General features: G+C 39.8%; 1 protein-coding gene across 1 annotated transcript; it reads left to right on the forward strand.

The window, feature by feature from the left end:
• The first annotated feature begins 850 nt into the window (after positions 1-850).
• Positions 851-25,458, forward strand: LOC110969181 (solute carrier organic anion transporter family member 4A1-like). The gene is made up of 12 exons (XM_051950225.1): positions 851-971; positions 4,324-5,481; positions 10,129-10,219; positions 11,366-11,487; positions 11,578-11,689; positions 15,907-16,061; positions 16,810-17,080; positions 17,611-17,773; positions 20,308-20,483; positions 21,858-21,922; positions 22,022-22,170; positions 23,725-25,458. The coding sequence occupies exons 2-12, from the start codon at positions 4,635-4,637 to the stop codon at positions 23,905-23,907; spliced, it is 2,334 nt and encodes a 777-aa protein (XP_051806185.1). The 5' UTR covers positions 851-971; positions 4,324-4,634; the 3' UTR covers positions 23,908-25,458.
• The last annotated feature ends 1,333 nt before the right edge of the window (positions 25,459-26,791 follow it).

Here is a 26,791-nt window from a genome sequence, read left to right on the forward strand (position 1 = left end):
GGACTAAAGTTCAGGACCTGTTCAGCTGACCTGGGCTGAACTGCAGGGTGTGTTTACAGAGAGCAGACAGGGGACAAGTATGGAGACAAATTAACAGTGTGAACATTTATAGCATAGAGAATCATTGTTTGTCCCTGCAGTAGTAACAACGTTCGAGACCTGAAAAACTGTTGTACAAGTAGATTCCAGTTTTATTCTTCAAATTTTGTCAATGAATTAGAGAACTTCCACTTACATTTGTTAGTTCTGTCCACTGTGAGACATAATTGTGGTGTTTTCATGAAGGTACAGGACTTTATATTGCAGTGAAATATGACAGTGAGTGATAATATAACAGGAACAAAAGTCACTCAGAAACTGCTTGAACCTCAGTCAGTTAAAAAAAAAAAAAATTAACTGCACTCACAAAACCGTAGTGACAGAAGCCTACTGGTGTGAAAATTGTGTTTCCACACCTCTCAGATGGTTTGGTGCTACTATCATCTATTCAGCTTGAGTCTAGCTTTCCTTCCTTTTTCAAAAGTGAAGTGACCGACAGTCTTGTGCACTGGTGCCAACTTTGCGTGCAGATCAAACATTTTACAATAGATTAAATGACACCCGCATTTAAAGACTAGTTACAGCCATATTCTGAATGAAGATTTCAGCTCTGGCTCAGTATCGTGAGCGCTTATCTCTCAGGTGGATTATGTGGGCTGGGAGTATTCTCCTCCCTCCCTCCATCCCTCCCTCCCCCGGGCTGCCTGCAGGACTCCGCTGATTGGGGGGACGGGCTGTGTGTGACTTTGCTGATTCAGATTATAAGAGATTTGAAAGACGGGCTTAGGACCTAACATGAATACCACTGACTGACTCTCCATCTTTATTCTACTCTGTCTCTCCTGCTCCATTTCTGTCTTATGTTTTTTTCTTTGCTTGTCTGCACTCATAAATGTTGCCAGGCCTGCTGAGTATCAAATAAGGAAATGGAGGTAGGAGGCAAATTATATTTATAATTCGATTGATTTTGCATTTTTAAAGCTTTGTTCAACTTTCACAGGGTAGAGTTTTATACTCTTATGGGTTGTCAATTAGCATAATGTTAGCATGTTAGCAATTAAAGGAAAACCAGCAGAAAGTGTTCTTTTCTCGTGTGGTCCTTGTCAGTGAAAGACTGAAAGTAGACACTTTGGAAACACTGCTCTTAGACATTATCGATGCAAAATATGAGTTTGTGCAACCCCAAAAGCAAATCATGCAGCGTGTGACTAACATAATTTTCATAAGAAGATTTATTTCAATTTTGCTGTGTGTTATAACAAGAAAAAAGCTTTCTCATTTCTCATTTGTGTCTGAAAATGAAATATTTCTGTACAGTCAGTAAGCAAGGATTAAGGTTCTTTGTTGTCATACGAGCACATGTATTCACAGGAGGTGGCAGGAAATTGGTCCTTGGGTCCTGATTGTAAGTCAAGGAATTAATCAATACAAATGAGTGAAATTACACAGCAATATATAGAATATACACAAGTGTTGACCAGTGGTAAACAGTTAAATAGGCATGTGTGCAAAAACTGTACTATGAGGTCGATGTCCATTTGGCCAAGTGTCTTGAATTGCACATGTGAAGAGTGTCTGTAGTTGCAGGTAGATGGGTGATAGGTAGAGAGCTACAGAGCACCACCAGATGTTTGCGCAGGTTCTCATTCATCCAGGTCATGGTTATCCAAAGTAGTTTAAATCAATCCACTGGACTTTAAGAAAGCTCCTTGAAGACGTTTCACCTCTCATCCAAGAGGCTTCTTCAGTTCTGAACTGAACTGAGAACTGAAGAAGCCTCTTGGATGAGAGGTGAAATGTCTTCAAAGAACTTTCTTAAAGCCCAGTGGATTGATTTAAACTACTTTGGAGCACCACCAGAGTTCAACAGTTCCTCAATCTGGTGGTCCAGGAGTTGCCTCACATGGCTTTACTTACTGGGAGTTGAGTTTATCAGCGATCATGTTTACTGGTTCATTGTATGAGAAATTTAGTCAGTGAGGGAAGTGCTCTTTTTCCCTTTTTCTACTTCAGTAAATTGTTGCCACTGTTAAAGTTGGTTCTGCACAGTATACAATCAAACAGATATTATATGTGGAACACAGCAATACATTAGGGTTACATTACAGTTGATCTGAGCTTGAATAGAGGTTGAAGAATAACTCTGGTTTACTGTAACCAAGTTTATTTCAGTTTATTATGGTTGTTGTGGTTTCATTGTGCAAACTTTGCATTGCATGGTAGATAGAACTGGAATAGAAACACTGAATGAAATACGGTAAGCTGAAATAACCCAGAGTTAAACTTTAACTGTTACTGTGCACTCAAAAAATGACAATGCAACAGCTCTTAAATTCCAAGCTCTATCTTGGAACCTCAAAAGGCTCATTGACCTCATTCTTTCTGAAATCTTAAAAAAAAAAAGAGAGAGCGAGAGAGAGAGAACTGTGCTTGACTATGTTATGTGAAACCTCAATGCCACTTGGTGCACTCTAAAAGTTTTACAATGCATGGTTACTAGTGAAAAACAATTACTGATTTAGATAAACCATTCAAGTTGCAAACATTATTTTAATAAGTTTGGTTGATATAATGTTAGTAATTGTAACTTGCTTTTTTATGTAATTTGAACAAAATGTTTTGAATTTGTTGATTTAAATCTCAATTCAAGTTAAGGTAACTTAATGAAAATGGTTTGGGAACAAAATGTTTCTTCCCCATGACTTTGAAGTTTGCTTCTTTACATGCCCGGACAATTTAAAACAGTTAAAAGTGATATTTTAAAATACCTGTGATTGTAAAGGCAAAGCTAATTCTTTGAATTGAACATGGTTTGTTGGTTAAATATAGTTTCATTGGAAGCTGTCATAACTCAAAAACACTGATGCAAACTGTTACATTATTTCTTTATTGAGACCAAACATTTTTGTGAACAATATTCTGTCTAAACTGGTTATATAATAACAATATTATGTGTCACAGTCTCTTCCATCAGCTGTGTTTTATAGATGTATCCAATTAGGCTCTGCTTGCACAGCAAATAGTTTTTCACAGTTGGTTTGAGTTTGCATGTTCAGTGCATATCCTGAATTTATCACAGCAAACCTGAACTGAACTCCTGATTGTTCTTGTTCTCCTGGACTTGATTGAGAGCAGAGTAAAAATTCTGATGCTGTAATTTGAATGAAACTTACCCACTAAATTTGACCAACACTGCAGAGCAAAAGTCCCTACTACAGTATCAGAGCTGTGTATCCAATAATATTCTCTATAGGCATGGAAAAAGTGGCCATCTCTGACAGCATAAGAAACGATGCAGAGCTCAGTTGTTTCAGTACTTGTTGTAGTGCTGGTCGCTGCTATGAACTGATCCTGGGTTTGTGTCGACAATAAATCCTGCTGCCCCTTCTTGCTGACTCTTCTGGTGATTTTTAAAGAATCTTTTTGGACATTTGAACAAGGTCAAGTCTGAGACTCGGGCACTTGATTTGGGACTTAATTGCCACATCACAAGCTGTTCTAAATAATCACATTGTTTTAATGTTAGTGTTAAAGCGGTGATTTGTGTTTGAGATTGCCGAAGCGGAGAGCGCTACTTATGTTTCATTACAGCTGTGTAGCATTGGAGGTTTGATAGGTTGTGTGTGTGAGTGTCTGTGTGCAATGTCTGGTAGTAATTTCTTTGTTGACTGTGTTTGTAATTAGAATGTTTTTAGTGGAGGCACACTACCGGAATCTAAATTCACTCTCTCAGCTCGCACATTTTATTGTGCAGCAGCCAAGGTCACAAATATCACTTCTGCAGATATCAAATTTCTTTGACAAGAATCACATTGTTCTCAAGTGACATACAGGGACACTTATAAGTTTATGAACCCTTTAGAATTTCCTATATTTCTACATAAATGTGATCCAAACCATCTTCCGATTTTCAGAGAAACCCTATAAGCAGACATTCCAGAGCTGAAGCTGTTCTGAAAGGAGGAATGGAGCAAAATTACTCATTTAGTCATAGTTACTGCTCCACAAGAGAATCCCACCAGATACAGAAACAAAGGTTCATGTTTCTGCCATTCACAGATGTTTAATTTCGGATTATTTTCTCAATAAAGGAAACACCAAGTTGAATATTTTTAGGTCATTGGTTTGATTTGATGGCCCAGAATTTCCATTTGTTGAAATTCAGATATTGTTCAGACTAAAAAATAGTCATAACTCACAGGTTTCAGTGCACAGATGTTTTGTGGCTTATTAAAAATGATTGTTTCATAGTTTCCTCATTCATCTTCTCTTTTGTCTCCACAGGATGCTATTCCTCAGCACCGCTATGAAGCAGTATTTCTACCCTGTGCAACCTTGTACCAATAAACAGGAAAACCTGAAGAGCCTTAACACATATTCAGCACCTTGGACAAGTAAAGTGCACACTACGAGCCAAAAATAGATAATTCCAGAGACGAACCTGACATAGGTCTAACCACAACAAATTTGCATTAACCCTGCATTGATCTACACTTCATTTCTATATTGGTGGTGGTGGTAAACATATCACTTCATCACCTCAGTTCATAGACCCCTCCACCCACAGGACCCTCACAGTGCCCCTCAGAGGGGCAATGCCAGTCTTGCTAAATGCCGACTCCTCCTTCAGCTCCAAACAGGAGCTCCTGGACCTGCAGGACTGCCCTCTCAGCGGGGATCCCTCTCTTGACACTCCCAGCCCTGTGGATTCCCAGATAGGCAGCCCTGTAGGTTCAGGGCCCAGAAGCCCTGACACCCCAGGGCCTGATGTCCCCATCCAGCCCCACATTTTCACCGGGGCTTCATCAGTCCCTGGGGAGACGTATGGAGTTGAAACAAAACCTCATGCAGAAACTCCTTTGGGGTTGCAGGTGATATCCCCTGACTCGGATCAGCTGTGTGGCTGGGGGGCTCTAACACCCAAAGCTATGCAAGTTTTCAACACCCCTCGTTGGGTGCTGTTCTTCCTTAGTGTGGCTGCTTTTCTCCAGGGAATGATAGTCAACGGCTTAATTAATACCGTGATCACTTCCATTGAGCGACGCTTTGACCTGCACAGCTATGAGACCGGCCTCATCGTCAGCAGCTACGACATCGCGGCTTGCATCTGGGTGGTATTTGTCAGCTACTTTGGGGGGACGGGGCACAAGCCTCGCTGGCTGGGATGGGGGGTGCTCATCATGGCGCTAGGTTCTCTGGTGTTTGCCTTGCCTCACTTCACTTCACCGCCCTACCAAGCCAGCCTACCTGAGCAAACAGGAATGTGCTCAGCAAACCATACCAGCTCATGCCAAGACAAGGAGGGAGGAGAGATGTCCAACTATCGCTTCGTGTTCATGCTGGGCCAGTTCCTGCATGGGATCGGTGCTACACCTATCTATACGTTAGGGGTCACATACCTGGATGAGAACGTCAACTCCAAATCTGCGCCTGTTTATGTCGGTGAGTCACACCACATCAGTTATTCATGAAAGTTGTTGCTAGAGGTACGGACCCGTACCCGTAGCCTGTGGACTACAGATACGGCACTTTCCATTTGCCAATCAGATACGCGAGATCTGGTCATGTGACTCCCGGTAGACGCTAGCGGTACGGACCCGTAGCATCGGTACTACAGGTGCGGACCCTAAACCTAACCCTAACACTAACCTTTGCTTACCTTTCAACAGTTTGCAGTGGTTAGCAGCTTCTTGACTCGCGAGACTCGCGTACGGGTCCGTATCTGTCTGGCAAATGGAAAGTGCCGTATCCGTAGGCCACAGGCTACGGGTACGGGTCCATAACTGTAGACACTACCATTCATGAAAGCCAGTGCAGTGCTGTTTTGTTTTGCTTCATTTACATATTTTAGTTATTCTAATAGCAGCATGCAATAATCTCATGTGTCAATAAGTATAAAAATGCAGATGATTATTTGCTTCAAATTCCAAAAATCAAGTTATGTAAAAGAATGAAAAGAAGTCTAATATTCTTTACATGTACTCTCTCTTGTCCACCGTTTCTCGTCATTTTTCCCAAGGTTAAACAATACCATATAGTTAATTTGAGTCATTCAATTATTTAGCAGTGTTACAAGCTGTCAAAAGTGAAAGCTCTACTTGATGACAAAAATTACTACTACTGTCTATGATTAATATGCCCTTTGCATGCTAGTCACAGTATTTATGTTCAGGACTTGCATCTTTGAAATTGTGGTGGTTGAAAAGTAGCCCTGTTCAAAAACACCAACAGAGTGATGGTTCTCAACCTGAAATAATTCCGGTGATCTGGGGTCCATGTTAATTTCAAACAAGTAGTTGACATGGAGCTCCAGAGTTTGAACAAGTAACAACACTGAGATGCAGAACAGAGTTTTCCCAATGATCCTTTCAACATGGTATTTTCTTTCAGTCTTTTATCTTGAATGTTCTAAAAAATAAGACTTAATCAGTCTAAGCCACATTATCAATCAATAACTGATATTAAAAATGATTAAATTACAATTAGGCTAATACACTTTCATTGTTTGTAAGTTGTCCATCCACTACAAGTGGTTCACAGAAACACTTGTAACTCCATGTCATTAAAAAGACTTTTTTTTTTTCTGGATAGAAATGGTACGGTGAATTTTCTAAATGTTTTTTTAAACGACAAACGTCACTGCCCGTCACAAAAAAATTGCACACTCTAATATTTTGTTGGACTGCCTTTAGCTTTGAGTATGGCACTCATTTACTGTGGCATCGTTTAGATAAGCTTCTGCAACGTCACAGCATTTAGTTCTGTCCTGAGATGCATTCATTTTTCACTAAGATCTTGTATTGATGATGTGAGAGTCAGACCGCTGCTGAAAGTCTTCTCCAGCACATCCCAAAGATTCTCGATGGGGATGAGGTCTGGACTCTCTGGAGGACAATCCATGTGTAAAAATGACGTCTCATGCTCCCTGATCCACTTATTCACAATGTGAGCCCCATGATTTCTGGCATCGTCTTCTCAGAACATGCCCACACCATCAGGGAAGAACAACTCCTTGGAAAGATCTGATCATTCAGTATATTCAGGTAGTCAACCGAGCTTATTCTTTGAGAAGATAACGTTGCTGAACTTGACCAACCCCAGATCATAACCCTAACCCCCACAGGGTTGTAGGCACTAGCCATGATGAGTACATCACTTCACACACCTCTCTTCTTACCCTGACGCCCCCATCACTTTGGAAATATGGACTCGTCAGACCACATGACTGACCACATTTCTTCCTCGAAGATCATGGTTCACCACTAACCTTCAGGTTTTAATAGTGCGTTCGACGGTTCTTAACCTTATTTTAGTAGTTTCAGAAATCGCCTTAGTTGTCTTCTTTGCTTGATGCAGGCCAAAAATCTGACCCTTCTGAGACAGATTAACATCCTTTCCATGACCACAGGATATGTTTTCTGACATTGTTTAAGAAATGAGAAGCTCCTCACTGCAGCAGCTAGAGTTCAATAAGTTGTTGCAGCTGAAACATGTTCATCACTGCAGTAATTATTCAAAGGCAGGCTCTTGCCTATTTGCTCAACTAAGTCCAGGTGGTGACTTTTTTTTTTGGCCAGGGAGTGTTTGTTCTATTCACTTTTTTTGGTATTTGTGAAATTTCAGTCTGATGACTTTATTATTTATTTAACTAATGGTTCAGGAAACACTCACAAGCTTCTAAAAACAGACTTCATACAGACCCAACTAAACTTTCTGCAGGAGCTTTGGCACTTCGTGTATTAAACTGTGGTTTCATTATCAGGCTGTTGCCTCATGTTTATTTACTTAAATGATTAGATAAGTTTCATTCTTGCAATATCTCCCCTTATATAAATATTGGAGTAAAACAACAGCTCTTATATCTCCCTGTAGACCAGAAAAATATTGTGATTCTCCAGAGGAAACAATATTTGGGCCTCTGCTGAAAATAAAAAGTGACATCTTGAACATGAACCCAACAATTTCACTGTAGAAAGTGTGAATGTGTCCACAGCAGCTCTGTCCACTGTGCAGTAAAAGCATTTAGATTAGTAAAGCTACATATTATGACTATGACGTGTTTAATGAAGTTACTTCTGGTTTAGCACCTGCAAAAGGTGAGCACAGTTTTTCTTTTTTTCACAAATTGGAGAAACCTTAGATTCTGCTGCTGTGTGATGCTGCAACTGTTTAATGAAATCAAAGAAAAGAGAAACGTTTGTTTGATTTACAACAGAGTCTGCACTCTGATTTTAACACCTATGTTAGTGTGTGAGGTTATTATCCCCCGCCTCCACGAAGTGGAAAAGGGGATATAGGTTTGGCCTCCATCCGTCCGTCCGTACGTACGTACGTCCGTGCGTCTGTCCGTCCGACATGAAGGGGACAGCTTTTCTCGGAAACTATTACAGCTAGGATTACGAAATTTAGAGTGTAGCTTCACACCATGGACACCTTGATCAAGTTCGAAAATGAGACCTGTGCAATAATACTTAACAGAGTTATGGCCCTTCATCACTATTTTGGATATAGACTCATAGACATCACATGTGGCGGGGGATACTGATGACCATATCGTCTTGTTAAAGTTGTGATACTGAATGAGCTCAACTCTGATGGGCACTGACCCAATTTAACTGCTGGTTACACAGCTCCCCATCTTCTTTATTATCCGTATTGCTGTCAGCAAACGCTAACTTAAGTAGTAGTACAGAGCCAGCTGTCAGATATCAAGCAATGTGAGACTTTTGTTCAGTTTTATTGGAGATAAAACACACATATCCAAACACAGTAGTTTGTCAGTGTCATTTATTGATATCAATCAATAAATGTACCACTTGACTTGACATCCAAAAACTGTGACTATTACTGAATAATGGAGAACAGCTATGGATATGTCTGTACAAATATGGGCTTAGCCAGTAACAGTAACTTTTTTGTGTTTTACAGAAAACAAATTTATTTAGAAGTAGAGGGGTTTTTTTTACTCTTCTGGACTTTGAGAGGAAAAAACATGTAGAAACCAGTCTAAATCTGTAAATTTTTAGATTTAGGGGGAAATAAAAGTCATCCTAACTTGCGTCACAATATTACAACAGCAATATCAGGTTATTTTTTCCATTATTTGGCTATGTTTTCATTTATACTGTCTAAAAGTCACGGAGCAGTCACAAATATCCATCAAAGTCTAACATAATGTCAGGTGTTCTTGTTTAGTTCAGCAATCCAGATTACTATCATAAAACTATCATGTATTTACAGTTGAGGGTCTGAAACTAGTGTAGTAGTAACTCTGGACTAACTGACTCACTGACAGGTGGTCAGAAGGTTTGACTCAGTATTGCCTGCTCTGTCGTCTCTGCCAAGACACTCTCAGCTGGTTCAGGTCAAGCAGTAAGGAGACTGCAGGCCACAGTTGTATGGACTCATGTAGAGAGCAGAGGTGTGTTTATTCGGTTTCAACTCATATTGGCAGCTGGGCACTGATCAATCTCTCTGAATGTTAATTGTTGTGAATGTGCTTTGATTACATACCATAATGACAATACATTTGCAAACAGGAGGTCTTTAACACGTGTCGCAATAAACTCTGTCCTTCTTTCCTCTTGTTTTAATTGTGTTGAAGTTAAATCTCTAACTGCAGGATGAGATAAAGTACTTTTGTGACCCGATGGAATATTGCCAATTAGCAGCAGCCATCAAGAAGATTGTAAAAGAATTTGTCTTCCCTCCATTAGGAGAGAATTGGATACAGATAAGAGAGTTTATTGGGTAGAAATAACCACATTGACTCATAAACTCACAGTAACACAGTCAATGTGGACATTATTGTGTTTCCATCAATAAAGATTAAGTGCCAGCCCTATAATTTTTTCTCTTCGACTATGTCACCACCCATCTTCACCATTCAGCTGTTCCCTATTTCAAATGGCAGCAGTCTTCTCACTAAGACACACAAACACAACAAGCACCCAGTTTCCCACTTGAAGCTTCTTTTTCTCATCAAACATAACTTTTTAGATACTTGTTGAACGGGAAGGGAAGCAGAAAGTAGACACCGCAGGACTGACACACCCATCTTCTGAGTCTGTTGTCTCTGTCACTCCACAGGAGTCTTCTATACAGCGGCCGTTTTGGGTCCAGCAGTAGGCTACCTGCTGGGAGGATACTTCCTCAGCATCTTCACTGAGATCCACTTGACGTGAGTCTGCTTTCAATGGCATAATGTCCCAAAACACAACAGAAAAAAATGGACTAGATTATAAGGATAGAACTTTGTAGAGCATATCTGTCGAGTATAGCGCTGACTTTAGTAGACAAACTTTTAGATTGAACTTTTTAGAATAGAATAGACTAGAGCCTAAGAATAGACCTGACGGCAATAGGACTGACTAGAACAGAAATAACGGGCATAATAAATTGATTGGAATTGAACTGACGAGAGTAGAACAGACTAGACTATAAAATCAGAACTTGTTAGACTAGAACTAATGAAAACAGGAAAAAAAAGTGACTGAAATAAAATAAAAATGGCAAAAATTAAAGTGACTAGAATATAAAAACATTGAACTGACTGAAACAGAACTTCTCTTGCAGTCGGGTGTAATGTACAGTACAACTGACTGCAATAGAAGTGACTGGAGTATAATAATATAGAACTGACTCACGTATAATAATATTGAACTTATTAGAGCAGGTGTGTCAAGCATGCGGCCCACCAGAGGGTCCAATCTGGCCCGTGAGATGACTTTGGAAACTGTGAAATTTATGGAGAAGACGTGAACTGCAAATTGTAAATTTGTAAATTTGTAAAACTGTAACTTTAAAGTATTTTTCAATCTTAACCAATTGTTTTGATCATGAAGTAAAATATTATATTGTTCAGTTACAGATACCAGATACTAAATGTTTTGTGCCTTTGTAGATACACTGTGATCTTAAATTTGTAATGCACGTGCGTAAATGGTAAACTGAGGCATGATATTGTACAAATTGCACATTTTTAAAAAGACATTTCAGGTTTTTCATAATGCTTTGTAAAAAGATTGTTCATTAAATGTTAACATTTTCAGAAATGGACATTTTTGCACTAAAAAAAAGGAAAATTTACTATTATTTGTAGGTTATTATGCTTTATTTTACTGTCCTGGCCCATTTGCTGTATGTGGCCCCTGAACTAAAATGAGTTTGACACCCCTGCACGAGAGTATAACAGAATAGAACAAGCTACAGATTAGTACAGGACAAATTAGAACAGAGTAGAATAGAACAGAGCTGTCTCCCTGCAGCATGTAGAAGTCATCATCTGTAAAGATCCAGTGGTTCAGATGTGTCTGTGCTGTCACAGGACAGAAATGACTCCAGAGGACCCTCACTGGATTGGGGCTTGGTGGATCGGCTTCCTAGCAGGAGGAGCAGCAGCTCTGCTGATATCGTTCCCCATCCTGGGCTACCCACGACAGCTACCAGGTACCACTGCTGTCCACTGCACAAACACACACACACATGCATCCACTGCCAACATATATAGGAAGAGTCTTCATGTGTTTCTTCTTGCAGGATCTCAGGAATATGCTTCCAAGCGGGTGTCTGAGGCCCACCAGCTTAAGGATGGAAGTCACACAACAGCCTCAGACCCTCAGTTTGGCAAATCAGTCAAGGACATGCCCAGGTAGTGCATTTACTTTCACAGGAAGAAGAGCTGATTTGGATAAAGTATAGATGGGTTACCCAGTAACAGCATCATGAAGGTTGAAAACCAAACCAGAATGACTGAGAGCATCAACATGAGGAGTTGCTTTTGTACTATAAATTGCAAAAATAACTTTATATTGTTCAATGTCTCAAGAAAAACAAAAAGCTGCCCGTGTGTGCAAGCTGTTAGCATCCAGAGTTACTGTCAGATCATTAGATTTTACAAAGATGCTGAGAGTTTAACTGTTGAAGAAGAAACAAATCACGCTCACACTGTTATTATTTTAGTGGCTGTTTGGTAATGTAGAGAAGGGAAAGCAGAAGCTGAGAAGAACCTCAAAACAGCAGTAGGGACTTTCACACTGAGCTGAAATGAACTAAGTGCACATAAAATACAGAACACATTAAATACAGAACATAAAGAACAAGACTTTGCTTTAAAATTCTTAAAGCTGAATGCTGGATTGTAGCTTTGCTTTTCCAGTGCAGTGCGGAGGGTCATTCTACATGTGTTTATATGTACAGAGAGGGCCAACAGTGTCAAAAGGATGGACTCACATGGTCATACACATTGATAACCTGCCAAAACAGAACAAAGAAGACTGAATTACGTGATTTAATATATTTATTGCAATACAGAAGAGATGACACTGATTTGAGAGCAGAGTGCTGATGATCAACAACAAGGAATTCAGTTTATTCCTCATTTAACTGCTGAAAATGTTCAGCGTTTTATCATCTATGCACTTTTGTCCTGGCCTGAAGATGCTGGGATCTGTGGATCTTATGTTCAATGATTGTCACTGATATAAAAATGGAAGGTAACAAAATGTCTATGAATAATCCTACCAAGGTGTCGTAGTTACAAAGGGAATTAAAGCTGCAAGCAGTGATGGATGGGTCCTCGCATCCTTGCTGGTCGGCGAATCCATGCATGTCCACCAGGTGGTGTTGCGACTAAGAGTGTATTTGGGCCCATTGATGTCATCAGGACTGTAAAGTTTCAGGCAGATCGGAGCATGTACAGCTAGTTATAGAGCATTTCCTTCCATCCACCAGGTGGCGCTATGACTTTGGCTGTATATCTGCATGTGATTGTCATCAGGGCAGGACTCTGATCATACATGTAAAGTTTCATGTAGACTGAAGCATGTTCAGAGCAGTTACACAGCATTTCCTGTTTCATGGCAAATTGTAAATTTCCAGCGGTCTCCATTTCCACACCCTCAGACTTTTGCGAAGCATTTTGATAAATTTTCATCATTCGTGCCTGCTGTACATCCGGACCAAATTTCAGCTCTGTCAGTGTTACCCTATTTGAGTATATAGCTTTTGAAAATGGTCAAAAATGACCCAAAATTGTCAAAAATATGACACATAATTCAAAATGGCTGACTTCCTGTTGGGTTCTGGGCATGGGTGTCAATTACATTTTTGTGCCTCTTGACGAGTTACATATGTCTACCAAATTTCAAAACTGTAGGTGACAGGTACTGGCCGTAGCAATGTTTGAAATTTTCCAGGTGGCGCTATGGAGCTTTTTTTCCACACACATGTGCAGTTCATCTAAAATATCAAATCTTCAGCAGTCCTGATGTGTGTGGTATTTTTGGTGAGCATTTGAGGGTTCCAAACATGTCAAAATGTATTTTGTTTGTCATGGCAACAATCCGTTGCCACGGCCACAGCATTTTATGAATCGTCAAAATCTTCACACTGTGGCATCGTTAAGGCGTGAATACTGAACTGTCTAATTTTCAGAATGATATGATAAAGTATCGGGCAATGGGACATACAAATGTAGTGACAAGAACTCCCTGTTGCCAGTAGGTGGCACTATGAGTATTTCTAAATTCATGACTGTTGATGTGTTCTGACCCGGACTGTGTTGCTTTGTCTATTTATGGACAGCACTTTGTTTCAGCCATGGCTGTTTTAAAGGGTTATATAAATAAGGTTGAGTTGAGATGTCAGTCATATGAAGTTTGGTCCATACATGTTAAGTATCATAGGGGTCGCCATTTCTACGCCCTCAGACTTTTGTGGAGCATTTTGATAACTTTTGATCACCCATGTCTGCTGTACATCCTGATCAAATTTCAGCTCTGTTGGAGTTACCCTGTTTGAGCATATAGCTTATGAAATTTGTAAAAATGATTGAAAATTGTCACATAATTAAAAATGGCTGACTTTCTGTTGGTTTTTGGGCATGGGTGTCAATTACATTTTTATGCCTCTTGACCAGTTACATATGCCTACCAATTTTCATAACTCTGGATGACATGCACTGGCCGTAGTAAAAGTTTGAAATGTTCCAGGTGGCGCTGTGGAGCCATTTTGCCACAATCAGGTGAAATTCCCTTAAAACATGAAATGGTTTACCAATCCCGATATGTGTGTTAATTTTGGCGAGCTTTTGAGCATTTTTAACCTTTCAAAAAGTACTTTGTTTGTCACGGCAACGATGCGTTGCCATGACAATGCATAAGTGTTTTATGAATCGTCAAAATCTTCACACCGTGACATCATCTAGGTGTGAACCCTGAGTTGTCAAATTTCTAGAATGATATGATAAAGTATCGGACAATGGGACATGCAAATGTAATGGCAAGAACTCCCTGTTGCCAGTAGGTGGCGCTATGAGTATTTCTATATTCATGACTGTTGATGTGTTCTGACCCGGACTGTGTTGCTTTGTCTATTTATGGACTGCACTTTGTTTCAGCCATGGCTGTTTTAAAGGGTTATATAAATAAAGTTGAGTTGAGATGTCAATCATATGAAGTTTGGTCCAGATTGGACCACATGCAGCTGAGATATAAATAATTAAATTTTCATGGCGAAACATCGAAATTCGCCGCGCCGCCACAGACACACCCTTTGATGGCAAGTCACCATTTTTTCTGGGAATCATCATCAACGTGTTTAGGCTTATGTCACCAAATTTAAGGTGAATCTGATCAACCTGCTGACAATAGTACATCAAAGTGTAAAAAAATGTGTATTTCCTGATACCACAAGGTGGCGCTATGACTGTGAATGTATATAACTACATGGATGTCGTCAGGGCAGGACTCTGATCAGATATGTTAAATTTCAGGCAGCATGTTCAGGCGAGTTAGACAACACTTCCTGTTTGATGGCAAAGGATAAATATTTTTGGGAGTCGCCCATAACGCCCATAAAATATCACATTTTTTGCCAGTCCTATGTGCATGCAAAGTTTGATGCGTTTTGGGGTATGTTTAGGCCGCCAAAGTGGAGTTTGAAAAGATGGGAAAAGAGTAAAGAAGAAGAAAAAGAAACCCGAGGGTTTCAATAGGGTCCTTCAGCCTTGGGACCATCGGTGCTCAGATATGACTTACCCCTAGGGTAGGCCATACTTAATTTCAAACGTTTAAAACAATCACCTCAATGATGTCCCAATCTAGACAAAAAAAAAGTTAAAACATTTCGGAAAACTTTGTACCAATTTGTTTACTCAAACCCAAAGGATCTGTCATTTCCACGGTTCACTTTCATTCCCATTCGCTTTTGAAAACTCCTGAACAGCTTCAAAAGCGAACTTGCCTGCCTTAAATCAAGGTACATTCTGCAGCTGCATTTGAGCTGCTCGCCTCAAATGTTTTCAGAAACACATTTAAGTGAACTATTGTTAAAATACAAGAGAACTTTTCCAAATGAGCTGACAGGTTTGTTCAGTTTTGAAATGTGGGAGCAGACAGAACACAAGGGAAATTGTTCATCCAAACAAGTCTACTCAGTGCTGGAACAGTTGCAGGAGGCTGTAGTCTGCAATCATCTGTCATGAAGCTACCTAGTCACATGTCCGTCAAGCATTTAATGTTGGCAACCACTCACATCCAAAACACCCCTGTGGACACGCACCATTAGACAGGCTTGTTATGAGCATTACAAATGAGTGACAGACATTCCTGATGTCAGTTTACAACTGTGTTTACTATGAGCCACTATAAGCCACTCTGTGATGCCATCTGTTTCTGTGGGGATTACAGAGGATTACATGGCACATTATGTAACATGATATATCTTTAGATTTAGTGCAGTGTTCATCAGCATGGTATTAGCAACATTTCCAGTAGCCCGCTATAATGAAGAGGGAAGCTAAAGTTTATTCAGTTACAGTTTCTTCACACTCTGCTGCACCCTCACACTCTCTCTGTCCCTTTCCAGATCTGTGCTGCTTCTTTTAAAGAATCCCACATTCGTGTTCCTTTGCTTGACTGTTGCTACAGAGGCCACCCTTGTCGCAGGAGTGTCCACCTTTGGGCCAAAGTTCTTGGAGTCACAATTTAATCTCAGTGCATCAGAGGCCTCCACATTGTTCGGTGAGTAACTAATAAAGAAGCAAAGTCAAAAAACACAGGATCCAAAGTCCAGATCAAGCCCAAGCAAAGCCATCACAGCTCTGTGTAATTTTGAAATTGTAATATTACAGTGTTGGAGACATTTAATTTCTATGTTTCCACTCTTCTTCACCTAACTTCTTGTCCACTTTGACCCACGGATTACAAATCTATGGGCTTAGTAGAAAACATGACTGTAGCCTGGTCTTCATGTTCTAAGTATTCCAGAAAGAGCTACTAAATACCAAGATTAGATGCAGACTGGCCAAAAGGAGATGCACAACCCACACAGGCAGATGAAGATTGACTAAAGGAGTGACAAAGGGATGTCTGATATCTAAAGAGACACAAAACTTACCAAGAACAAAGCAAAGTTCCCCAGATGATATAAAATAATTAAAATGGAAAAGCAAGGCAACATAAGGACATGCAGTATGACTACAGAGGGAAGAAAAATGACCAAAGATTGCACCTTTCTGACTGGAGCTCTTGCTGCTCTGTAGAAAGGGTCCCTGCATGTTGTTTACCAGTTAAGATTTTGTCAAGATAACGGTGTTTGAGGAATGGTCAGGTGTCACCAATAACATTCTTCCTTTGGAGATCATTAACATTCACAGCAAACACCATCAAAATGTAGCCATGTGAATGCCATTTGCTTTCAAGTGTATTTTCTTTGCAGGTGAATTGCAGCCTGACTTTGAGTCTTTATGCCTTTGTTCCTGCCTTCCAGGATTCGTAGTGGTACCAGGAGGAGGCGGGGGTACCTTGTTGGGTGGCTACATAGTGAAGAGGTTTAAGCTGCGCTGTCGAGGTATCATCCGTTTCTGCATGGTATGCGCAATGGTCGGTTTGGCTGCCATCTTCATCTTTCTCATCCATTGCTCCAGCGTGCCCATGGCTGGTGTCACGGCACCTTATCAGTCTGGTCTGATGGGGAAACAGCAGCTGGAACAGTACAAACACTTGTATGACAAACCCAGCAAGCTGCAGTCTGGAAACAGGTGGGTGATGATAATGTCAGCACCTGTCAGTCTTTGACTGTATTCAGGTAGTCTAGAAGATGATATTGTTCTCGTCTGTAAAGTTTGGTCAGGATTATTCTCAGGTTTGCTCAGTGAAGCATTGTTTTCTTTAAACCGCCACTCTGTGAATGTTCAGAAATTTTCAGCTCATGTCTAATTTTTCACACGGTGACACCACTGACTCACTTTTGAAGTTTGGATGCTTCAAGTGGATTTCTGAGGATCTGTTTTAGGAGTGTCCATGTTTTGTGCTAACATAAGTCATTTAAAGTCATTTTTAAAAAATGTTTCCAATGAATATTTTTAATTCTTATTTCCACAGCCTTTTCATGTACTTCCTAGCAGCGTCCTTTAGATTGTTTCCATCATGATGTACAGTAAAGACAAGAAAAAATGACATGACTGGTTCCTTCTTTGCCATCTGTTTTCCCTCATCTCCTGTGTTCTGTTTGTCTCTGCCTCTCTCTGTTCTTCTGATTGCTGACTCTTGTTCCCCCTCTTATCTGCAGCTTCTCTTTGGACCTGAACCTGACAGTGGACTGTAATGTGAACTGTAGTTGTATCAGAGAGCTGTACAACCCTGTGTGTGGGGCAGACAACATGATGTATTACTCTCCCTGCCATGCAGGCTGCACCTCCATCAACCACACTGATGTCTCCACAGGCAAACAGGTGCAGCTCACACTCTTCTCACGCTATGTCATTCTGAATGGAAGGAAAACTCACATTTGATTTTCTAGGATCTGAAACAGATTAGATGAAAGCAAATAAACAAACAGGGAAAGGCCTGAATATACAGGGAGCACCTCTGTTTGGTGTAAGGCTGTTCTGGTCTGAACTCAAAGATTGGGATAGAGGCAGGTTACAGCTTTTTTTAAATGATTGAAATTGGTACAAATCTAAGCCCGATCCTTTGTTTACATCAATGTCAAAAAGGAAGAGCAGAATTTGTGACTGGACAAAGGGATACAAATTTTGAAAGTTTTTTTTCTAATCAATAATTGGCAGCTTATATGCATATATGAATTTTTTTAGGCCCACTGTCCTAGTGAATTCCAGGTTGTCTTAAATGCATGAGCTTTGGATGGAGATTATTTTCACATAAGTCTTGGTGACCTGTTGCTAGTTAAACCCCCACAATTCTCTTTCCGTGCCAACATGAATTGCCTGTAGACCCACTGACAACTCCTCAGGTCGGTATAGTAATAAACAGCCCATCTGATGGAACAAGCATGTATTAGAGCTAATCTACCATATATTTTCTGACGTAAATATGGAGAATATAGCTTTAAAATGTGCTTTGGAGCCTGTAGAACCACAGGTACCCTATGCTCTGCACATTATATTTCAGACAAGGTTCCAGAACTTCACAACAAGGTCTGTGACCACCTGTGTAACATTAAGGAACAGTTTCTAAGCAGGAATGCATGTTTTTTTTTTTTTCTCAATGCGCTCTAAGCAGATACACTACCATTCAAAGGTTTGGGGTCACCCAGTCAATTTCATGTTTTCCGTAAAAACTCACACTCACACATAGTTGCGCAAGGGTTTTCTACTCATCAATTAGCCTTTCATCACCATTAGCTAACACGATGTAGCATTAGAACACAGGAGTGATGGTTGCTGGAAATGTTCCTCTGTGCTCCTATGTAGATATTCTAATAAAAATCAGCTGTTTTCAGCTAGAATAGTCTTTTACCACATTAAAAATGTCTAGACTGTATTTCTGATTAATTTAATGTTATCTGCATTGAAAAAAAGCTTTTCTTTCAAAATAAGGACATTTGTAAGTGATCCCAAAAGTTTGAATGGTAGTGTGTATTCAGTTGAATTTATTTTAATAAATTTAATGCATTTAAAGTGTGTATTTTCAAGGAAAAGATCATCTAATTGAGACTCGCTGTCAGCAGATATGAAATATTCAAAAGCCTAGACCAAATTGGGGACAAAAAAACATACCCCTGTTTACTCCATATGATGAAACATTCTACTCTACATAAATGAGATGTTATGACCAATCTGACATGTACTTATTGGGTTCTATCACCATCATTTCAGGCTGAGGAGCAGAAAACACTTTCCTCTGTGTCTGAAGACATGTCCTCAACTTGCATTCTGATCAGTTTGATGGCAGTTAAAGTCATAGATTTCATCCTTATCAGCAAACACTGAAAAAAGCATAAATTTGTACCAGAAGTACTCTGTACTTGTACCATCAGCCCCACATGTGACTTTGGCACTGAGTGCAATATTTGGCATGTTAGTGTTATGGAGGAGACAGGAAATGTAAATGTTTCAACAGTTATCAGAAGTCACTGTATTTTCTCTGTTACACAAGAAAATTACTGCTCAGATCAGAAACGAAGTGATGGTAGAGTTAGCTGTGATCCAGAGCTTAATCTAAAATCTTTCAATGATTTTGGGATCATGAGTCAATCACTAAATATTGCAGTATAAGTAAGTACCATATTAAGAAGTCATCTATGCAGTTTAATGCAATGCAATGCGACAGATCTTATACAATTTGTCCATTAAGGAAAATTGTCTGACCTTCTCAGAGGTTTTATATATTTATATTTTATAGATTACTATTTTTATACATACTATACATTTATAATAGAAGTTGTGGTAAGTGGTGGTGTCACATGACTCCATTGTATCGGTGTGCAATTACTAGTATTGTCCTGATAGTGAATGGACATGACAAAATATTAGAAACACCTCTAGAGCTAAGAGCCAATAAATTAAAAAAAAAAATTGGCTGACATGATTTTTACATTTTCTTTATTGTTGTGAATGTCTGGAGCTTGTCATGAGTGTTGGACCTAAAGCACACTGACTCCAAACAAACGCCACATGTGATGAACAGTCAACCTCTGGCGCTGTGCTAAAGAGATCTGGGGCTTAAGCTCATAAGTCCACCACCGCCACTGCCTGTGGATGAAAACCTCTTAACCACAGGACAAACCAATGTTTAAATCAAGTAATTCTACAAACTGTACCAAGCTTTGCAAAGCAGATTTTCAAATATGGCGCCACTTCTGTGTTCTTTGCTCTGTAAGCTGTATGTGTCACCCACTGTCCATGATGGATTTAGACACTGGGCTTTTATTGAGGATTTTTTCTCCTTGGTTTGTTAAGTGAACACAAGTAGAGACTTGACTTTGAGTTGAGGATGTTCTGTGCTCCATTATGTGTGTTGGCAGGTGTACTCTGGATGTAGCTGTGTGGTGGGTAATGTGTCCTGGGGGGAGGAGGGCTTCGCTCTGGCAGGAAAATGTGGCAACTCTTGCGACCTCTTGCCAGTCTTCCTCCCAGTGTTTTTCATCGCCATCACCTTTACGTTCCTCTGTCAGAGCCCAACAGTGACTGCCATACTCCGGTAGGTGGAAAAATTCAACCTGCTGAAACTGATGCTGTTTTGTGTGTATTTGTGTGTGTGTATGTTTTAAATAATTACTCAATATGGGCTCATTTTTTTCACTGTAGTCCTGCACCTCTATGGAAACAACAGAACCATCAATAAGTATGACAACTGAAACGAATTTTTGTGCAGTTAGCAAAGCTATGATGCTATAAATTACACACTATTCATTTTACAAAAATGTGAAAAACCTAGAATTAACATGTTAAACATTTGGTGTTACTGATGCTGGTAATAAATAGTAACTCTACATCCTATAGATATTTTACCACCGAATAGCAATTTCTGGGATCTGGATATTGGGAGGGCTGACAAATATCAAAATATATAAAGTTTACATATAAAGCTTGATCTTGAGTCCAATACCATTAGCATAGCATCAGCGTCTGAACAAACTGATTAAACAAGCTGGCTCTGTGGTTGGAATCGGATTGAACACATTGGAGGATGAGGTGGAGAGACGGGCACTGAGCAAGATGGAGGCCATTCTGACAAACATGGATCATCCACTTCACATCTGCCTCAATCAACAACGAAACATAAGTGGACGGCTCCTATTCCTGCGCTGCAAGACCGAAAGATTTAGGAAATCTTTCTTGCCATCAGCAGTCAGGGTATTCAATTCAAAATTAAACAGATAAGAACCCTGACAACTGACTTTCCCTTTGGGGATGAATAAAGTGATTCTGATTCTGGATATCTCCGTCTTTGACTTTTGTCTTGTGCTTACTAACAAGTGCGAAGTGAAGCGTGACATCAGGGTTGGTAGGTCCGTGTGATACGAGGGGCGGAGGGAGGGGGGATCTGAATATTCGGATCTCAAAATTAATGTTCAGATATCACCAACAGCGACTGAATTTTTGGATATTCGGGTCCAGCCCTAGCTTAAACACAGCCTGCGGTTCAGTCAAAAAATCCCACAATTTTTGTCATGACTTTTGGTAGCAGCTGAGCTAACCTCATGGTTGCACTGAGCAGTACAGACAACTTTGTTTTTATAGAATGTGGTTCCCAGCTGTTGATCTTAAGTGTTTTTGAAGAGAGGCATGTAGAATAAAGCAATTTTGATGAAAATGCTGTGCTCCTGGTATCAAATCCTAACAACTGCTTTTATACATCTGCAACTAATGTCACTTTACCACTGTACATGTATTCTCTGCATCGGGAAATTGTCCTGTGGTATTATCACTTTCACAACTGCAATAACAGCTCACTAAGGATCCCAGCAAAGTGTCTATAGCAGCAAAGTGATGCAGACTGAAAAATGAAGCAGATGCAACTGCTTTGGAGCTTCACTGTGCCTGCATGTCTCATTAACACTGTCCTGTATAGGTGTGTTCCAGACAGCCAGAGATCCTTTGCACTTGGCATTCAGTTGATTGTGATGCGCACACTTGGTAGGCCAACCGTGTTGTTTTTCCAAGTTTACATCAAACCTTTGAGTCACAGCCAAAGCGTCTAATTCTGTCCTGTCTGTGTTGCTGTTTTCCTCGCAGGTACTATTCCTGGACCCATAGCGTTCGGCGCAATGATTGACATCTCCTGCTTGCTGTGGCAGGATAAGTGTGGTGAGCAGGGCTCCTGCTACCTCTACCAGAACTCAGACATGAGCCGGTACATACTAATAACTGCAATCATCTATAAGGTAGCGTACAGGCTAACAGGCCATTTACTCTCAGATTTAATCATCACAATCATATGTTTTGCATAAAATTTTTGCTGCTGAGATCAGAAGTGTGGATAAACAATGAGCCGTGCGTATGAATATTACTTTTGTTTAGCATTATTGACCCTCTGAAAATTAACACAATTTAAAAATACACAATTTATCAGTCAGAAACTACGTAATCAAAAAGCATAATTTGATTTCAAACTTCCTAGCAGTTCTTGAACTACCCATCTGTGTCCCACTGGTAAACATAACCAAATCGGTGCTATATATTGTTTCATCAAAAATCTGTTTATTCCATGTGAGTTACTTGTAAATTTGCTCTAATTCACACTATTTAGATTTTGTCAAAAACAAAAAAAATGTTGTGCTCCACACATCACACAGCACAGCCATGACATTTGCAGTGATTCAGCTGCAAACAACACAAAAAATTCTGAGACTTTTGGCTGAAGTCCCAGTTGAGAGAAGAATGGAAAATAAATTATCATTTGTAGAGTCACCATTTTAGTATTCCAAGTACTTACACCTGTGGGTGCTTGGAAATATGCTGTACATGCTGATTACAGTTTTAGCCCACTAGGAAAACTGACAGGAGCAGAAAAAACCTCAGAAACCATGGAGAATTGCAGCAGTAAGAATGATTTTCTCTGGCTATTGCCATTTTAAGTTTCTTATTATGACATTGCGTGACAAGAGGAATTCTGGACTGCTTGACAAATGACTGGGCTCAATGCCCATTTTTTGTCGTAAAGATGTTAGAAAATGTTTTTAGCTCAGTGTCATTTTCAGTCGTCTGGAATGTACCTTCTCTGTGGCAGTTTCTATAAGTTGAACTGGATTTCACAAAAATTTGAGTGTAACGTTTAAAGACACTCCACAAAATGACAATTTTGCTTAACACAGCAACACCAGGGCTTTAATCACCCCGTAGTGTTACATGGAGATTATAAAAGAATATCTGATTATATGGATACAGAATTGTCTCACAGTCAAATACAATGTGACCCATCCTTTATCAAATGTAATTTCCAGAAAAAAAGTAGTGTTTTCTTTGAACCAATCAGCTTTAAAGATGTTCTCACAGGGCTGTTGCTTTTTATTCAAAATTCAAACATTCAGTCAGACATGGGGAGGAAACAATATCTGAACTATACTGACTTGTTTGAAGTCTGAATTGCAGATTGAAGTCGTTTGTCTTGTGATTCAGAGGAAGCTGTTCGGTTGGGCTTATTGTTGCCCTGTTGAGCTAATATATAAAAATGCAGAACTGAATTTGAGAAGCAGTTCGTAGTATTTTGAATTCACACTGCATGGTGAAATTACAAGTACAACAAGATGAGTCTGTTTGCTGAATGCTACACTAATCACCTCCTGCCTGTAGCTTCAGACTCAACCCACAGCCATGCTTGTTCTCATGAGAATGGGAAACATGTCAAACTATTCTTTAATTACATTTTTTAATTATTTTCTGTGCAGTTAATCATACACGTCTTCCTCACTGCTGTCATCCATGACCATCTATTTCAGGCTTTGGGGGCAATTTTTTTCCTGTTAGCCAGCATCCTGTACAAGCCTCCTCCGGAGTCACCGCAAAACAGCTGTGAGAGCAGCGACCAGGGAAAGATGAGTGAGTTGCCCATCAAAGACCCGCCTGAGGATGGCGTCATCGTCAACCCGCACGCCCGGTCAGCCTCACTAACCAGTGTCTGATTGTGTCTTTGTGTATGTGCCAGAGTGCCTTAATGCACACAACTAATTTTTAAAAGCACATGATGACATGCTGCTGTCCTGGAAGAAAACCCTGCTTTGTCTACATATGTGTGACAATGCCAACCCACAGAGGCTTTTATTTGCTAATCAGTTCAAATTGCTTTGTAGAATGTGAGCCTGATGCCATTTATGTTTCATATTCATTATGTCATGGGGGACAGAAAGCATTTCTGTCATCATACTTTGTAATAGATCTATACATAGATTGCTCTGCTGACCAATTTGGTAACAATAGCTTTGATGCTGATTATTTATAGAGCTTGATTAGCTGCACTTTAAAAAAATGTTTGCAAAGTATGTGTTGATACAAAACAGACATTTAAAGGTGAAATAATTCTGAAAAACAAATCCGTCCAGCACTAGATATTTTTCAGTGCACACAGCATGAAGAGATTTTCACTGAATATGACAGAAAGTGTGTTGCATTCGAACCACAAACTTCAATTTAAACACCTGCGTTTAAGATTGTAAAATGCACCTTATAATGTGTTGTTTTCTGTGGAAGTGCTGCAAAAAATATGTCCAAATTTCGGTGCGTCCAGTTCAGCAATGCTCAACTTTACATGTGAATTTGGACTTTGACCAACAGATCTTTTCCACAGAGGACATGTTGACCTGTCACAGCAGCAAATTCACAGGTTACTCATTAGCAATGTCTCAGTGATGCTAAGTGTAATGGTAAGTCAATTCTGCCACACAGCTAATAAGCTGCTAAAGCTTCCAACATTTTGGATTCTTGAGCTCTGTTTCTTTGGTTCTGATTGAACTTGCTTTTGGTTTAAAGGGATGAAGTGGGATTGCCACTTTTTTGCTGCTTGAAGGTGTTTTGTGACAGAGCTTTTAAGAGGGATATTCTGAAAGTTAGTAAGCTGGGGGCTGCTGAGGGTGACGCACTATTGGCACAACATGCAGTAAAAGAAATCAGCACAGTTATTTGGACCTAAATATCACAGAACTGTAAGTCTACAAATGTGCCAAAGCAGTTTTGCCTAACAACTCTTGTACTTCATTGTTTTATCATTTTCCTTATTTATGCAAATAATTTATTTATAATATTTCAGCTCTCATGTTTGACTTTTGCATTTACCGTGTGATGATAACAGGAATGCTGCCCTTCCTGCCCTTTGTCAAGACGTCCTCCTCTTGTCTGCATTGTTTATGTGATTGTAAAACACAACCTGCTGTGTGTTGCCTGTGTTGTTGTTGTCATGTACTCTGCTCCTGTACGGACTGACCGAAACACCTGATGTTGAGGAGTTCGATTTCCATATGAATGTATATATGCAGTTCTCCTAACAGGTTTTGAAATCAGTCCCCAGGTTTTGTCAAGCCACTATGTAAGCTGATTTTTATTCTTTTCTATTTTAATTTTGGTACTGTATGTTTTTCTAAAAAAAAAAAAAATGGAAGCAGTGGACTTGAAATCAATGATGTTTTTATGAAACAATTCAAAGATGTCAAGTGTTTTCTAATTACAAAAGCTGAACAGCAGATTGTGTCTCAGACTTTTTTTTATGTGCACGTGTGCGTTCATATTGATACTTGCAGGTACTGATGGAATATTGCAGTAACTGTTGCTTTCCTTTGCAAGAGTTACAATCATCAATCCTTGGTTGTGTCAGGATGGTACCTTTCATTGGTGTTTCAAAATTTTAAATAATAAATTGAAGCAACCAGAGTCCTTATCTTAACATTTCAGCCAATAGAATTGTCGCATAAGGTTCCAGTTTCTTGTTTGAAAATATTCACAGAGCACTTGTCAAATATTAGTTAGCTGTAGTGGGAAGCTATTATATGAGACACGCACATTCATTTCCTGGTTGTTTTATTGAAGCATTTTCCAAACAGGCCGACTGAATTCAGAGATTAAAGAGTCTCCATAGTCTCCAGAGCAAAATCCAGCTTTCTGTCTCTGCATATTATACACACAAGTCGGACAAAAGGGGAAGTGTTATCACTCAAACTGCAGTAAAAAGATAATTCTTTAATCGCTAAAATAAGTATCTTGCGGTGTCTCACCTTAATGGCAGGTTCCCGTTGTGACGTTTCTGCTTCTAAAGATGGCATTTCAAGGAACTGTTTTCAAGAACACATCAGATTATTGCAAACCACATTAGGACAAACTGTTCTCTTCTAAAACATACCAGTGTTAAAAGGTTTAGAAAGGTGAAGTTACCAGGTGACGCTGAAATTTATGCTGAGCTCTTGGTGGCTGGTTCTCCTTCACTCTGCACTCCAACTCCTCCCAAACCATCTCAGCTGGGTTTATGATGACGATAATGGAGGTCATGTCATCCATCACTGCCATTCCTGGTCAAACAGCCCATACAGAGTCTGGATGATCTGGAGGTGAGTTGCTTTGTTGCCTTGAATTCTGAATAAATCTCCAACAATGTTAGCCTCTCTTTTCTTGTTTCTCTTCCTCTTCTTCTTGATCTCTCTCAGTAGTGGTTTCCTGATTCCATAAAGTCCAGATTCTCACAGTCTCTTCCCAACAGATGTGTCTGCTGCTTGAACTCTGGGAGGAATTGATGTGGACTCTAATTTGCAATCCTGGTAATTACTGTTCTCTAATGAATGTCTCCTTGGCAGCAACTCTTGGTCTTCCTTGCGTGAGGGGAGATCTTCATGAGAGAGTTGTTCCATCAGTGTCTCCTTGAGGCATTAGAAGTTTGTGTAGACTCAGAAGGAACCATGGCGAGAAGATGAGCCTGGCCTAAAAATATAGATAAGAATGACACCTTTTGCATAGTAACCAAAGTGTTTTTGTGGTGAAACTCAAAGTATCCAGGCTACCAGTGCTTGTTTCTGTGACTCCATGTCA

Source organism: Acanthochromis polyacanthus, chromosome 6, assembly GCF_021347895.1.
Source record: "Acanthochromis polyacanthus isolate Apoly-LR-REF ecotype Palm Island chromosome 6, KAUST_Apoly_ChrSc, whole genome shotgun sequence".
Classification (NCBI taxonomy): domain Eukaryota; kingdom Metazoa; phylum Chordata; class Actinopteri; family Pomacentridae; genus Acanthochromis; species Acanthochromis polyacanthus.

What these genes read in the sequence shown, in the direction of transcription:
- LOC110969181 (XM_051950225.1), top strand. Translation starts at nt 4,635, where the DNA reads ATGCCAGTCTTGCTAAATGCCGACTCCTCCTTCAGCTCCAAACAGGAG. An exon ending in AAGCTGCAGTCTGGAAACAG is followed by an intron (nt 17,081 to 17,610) that starts GTGGGTGATGAT and finishes TCTTATCTGCAG; the next exon opens with CTTCTCTTTGGACCTGAACC. An exon ending in GATTGTGATGCGCACACTTG is followed by an intron (nt 21,923 to 22,021) that starts GTAGGCCAACCG and finishes TTTTCCTCGCAG; the next exon opens with GTACTATTCCTGGACCCATA.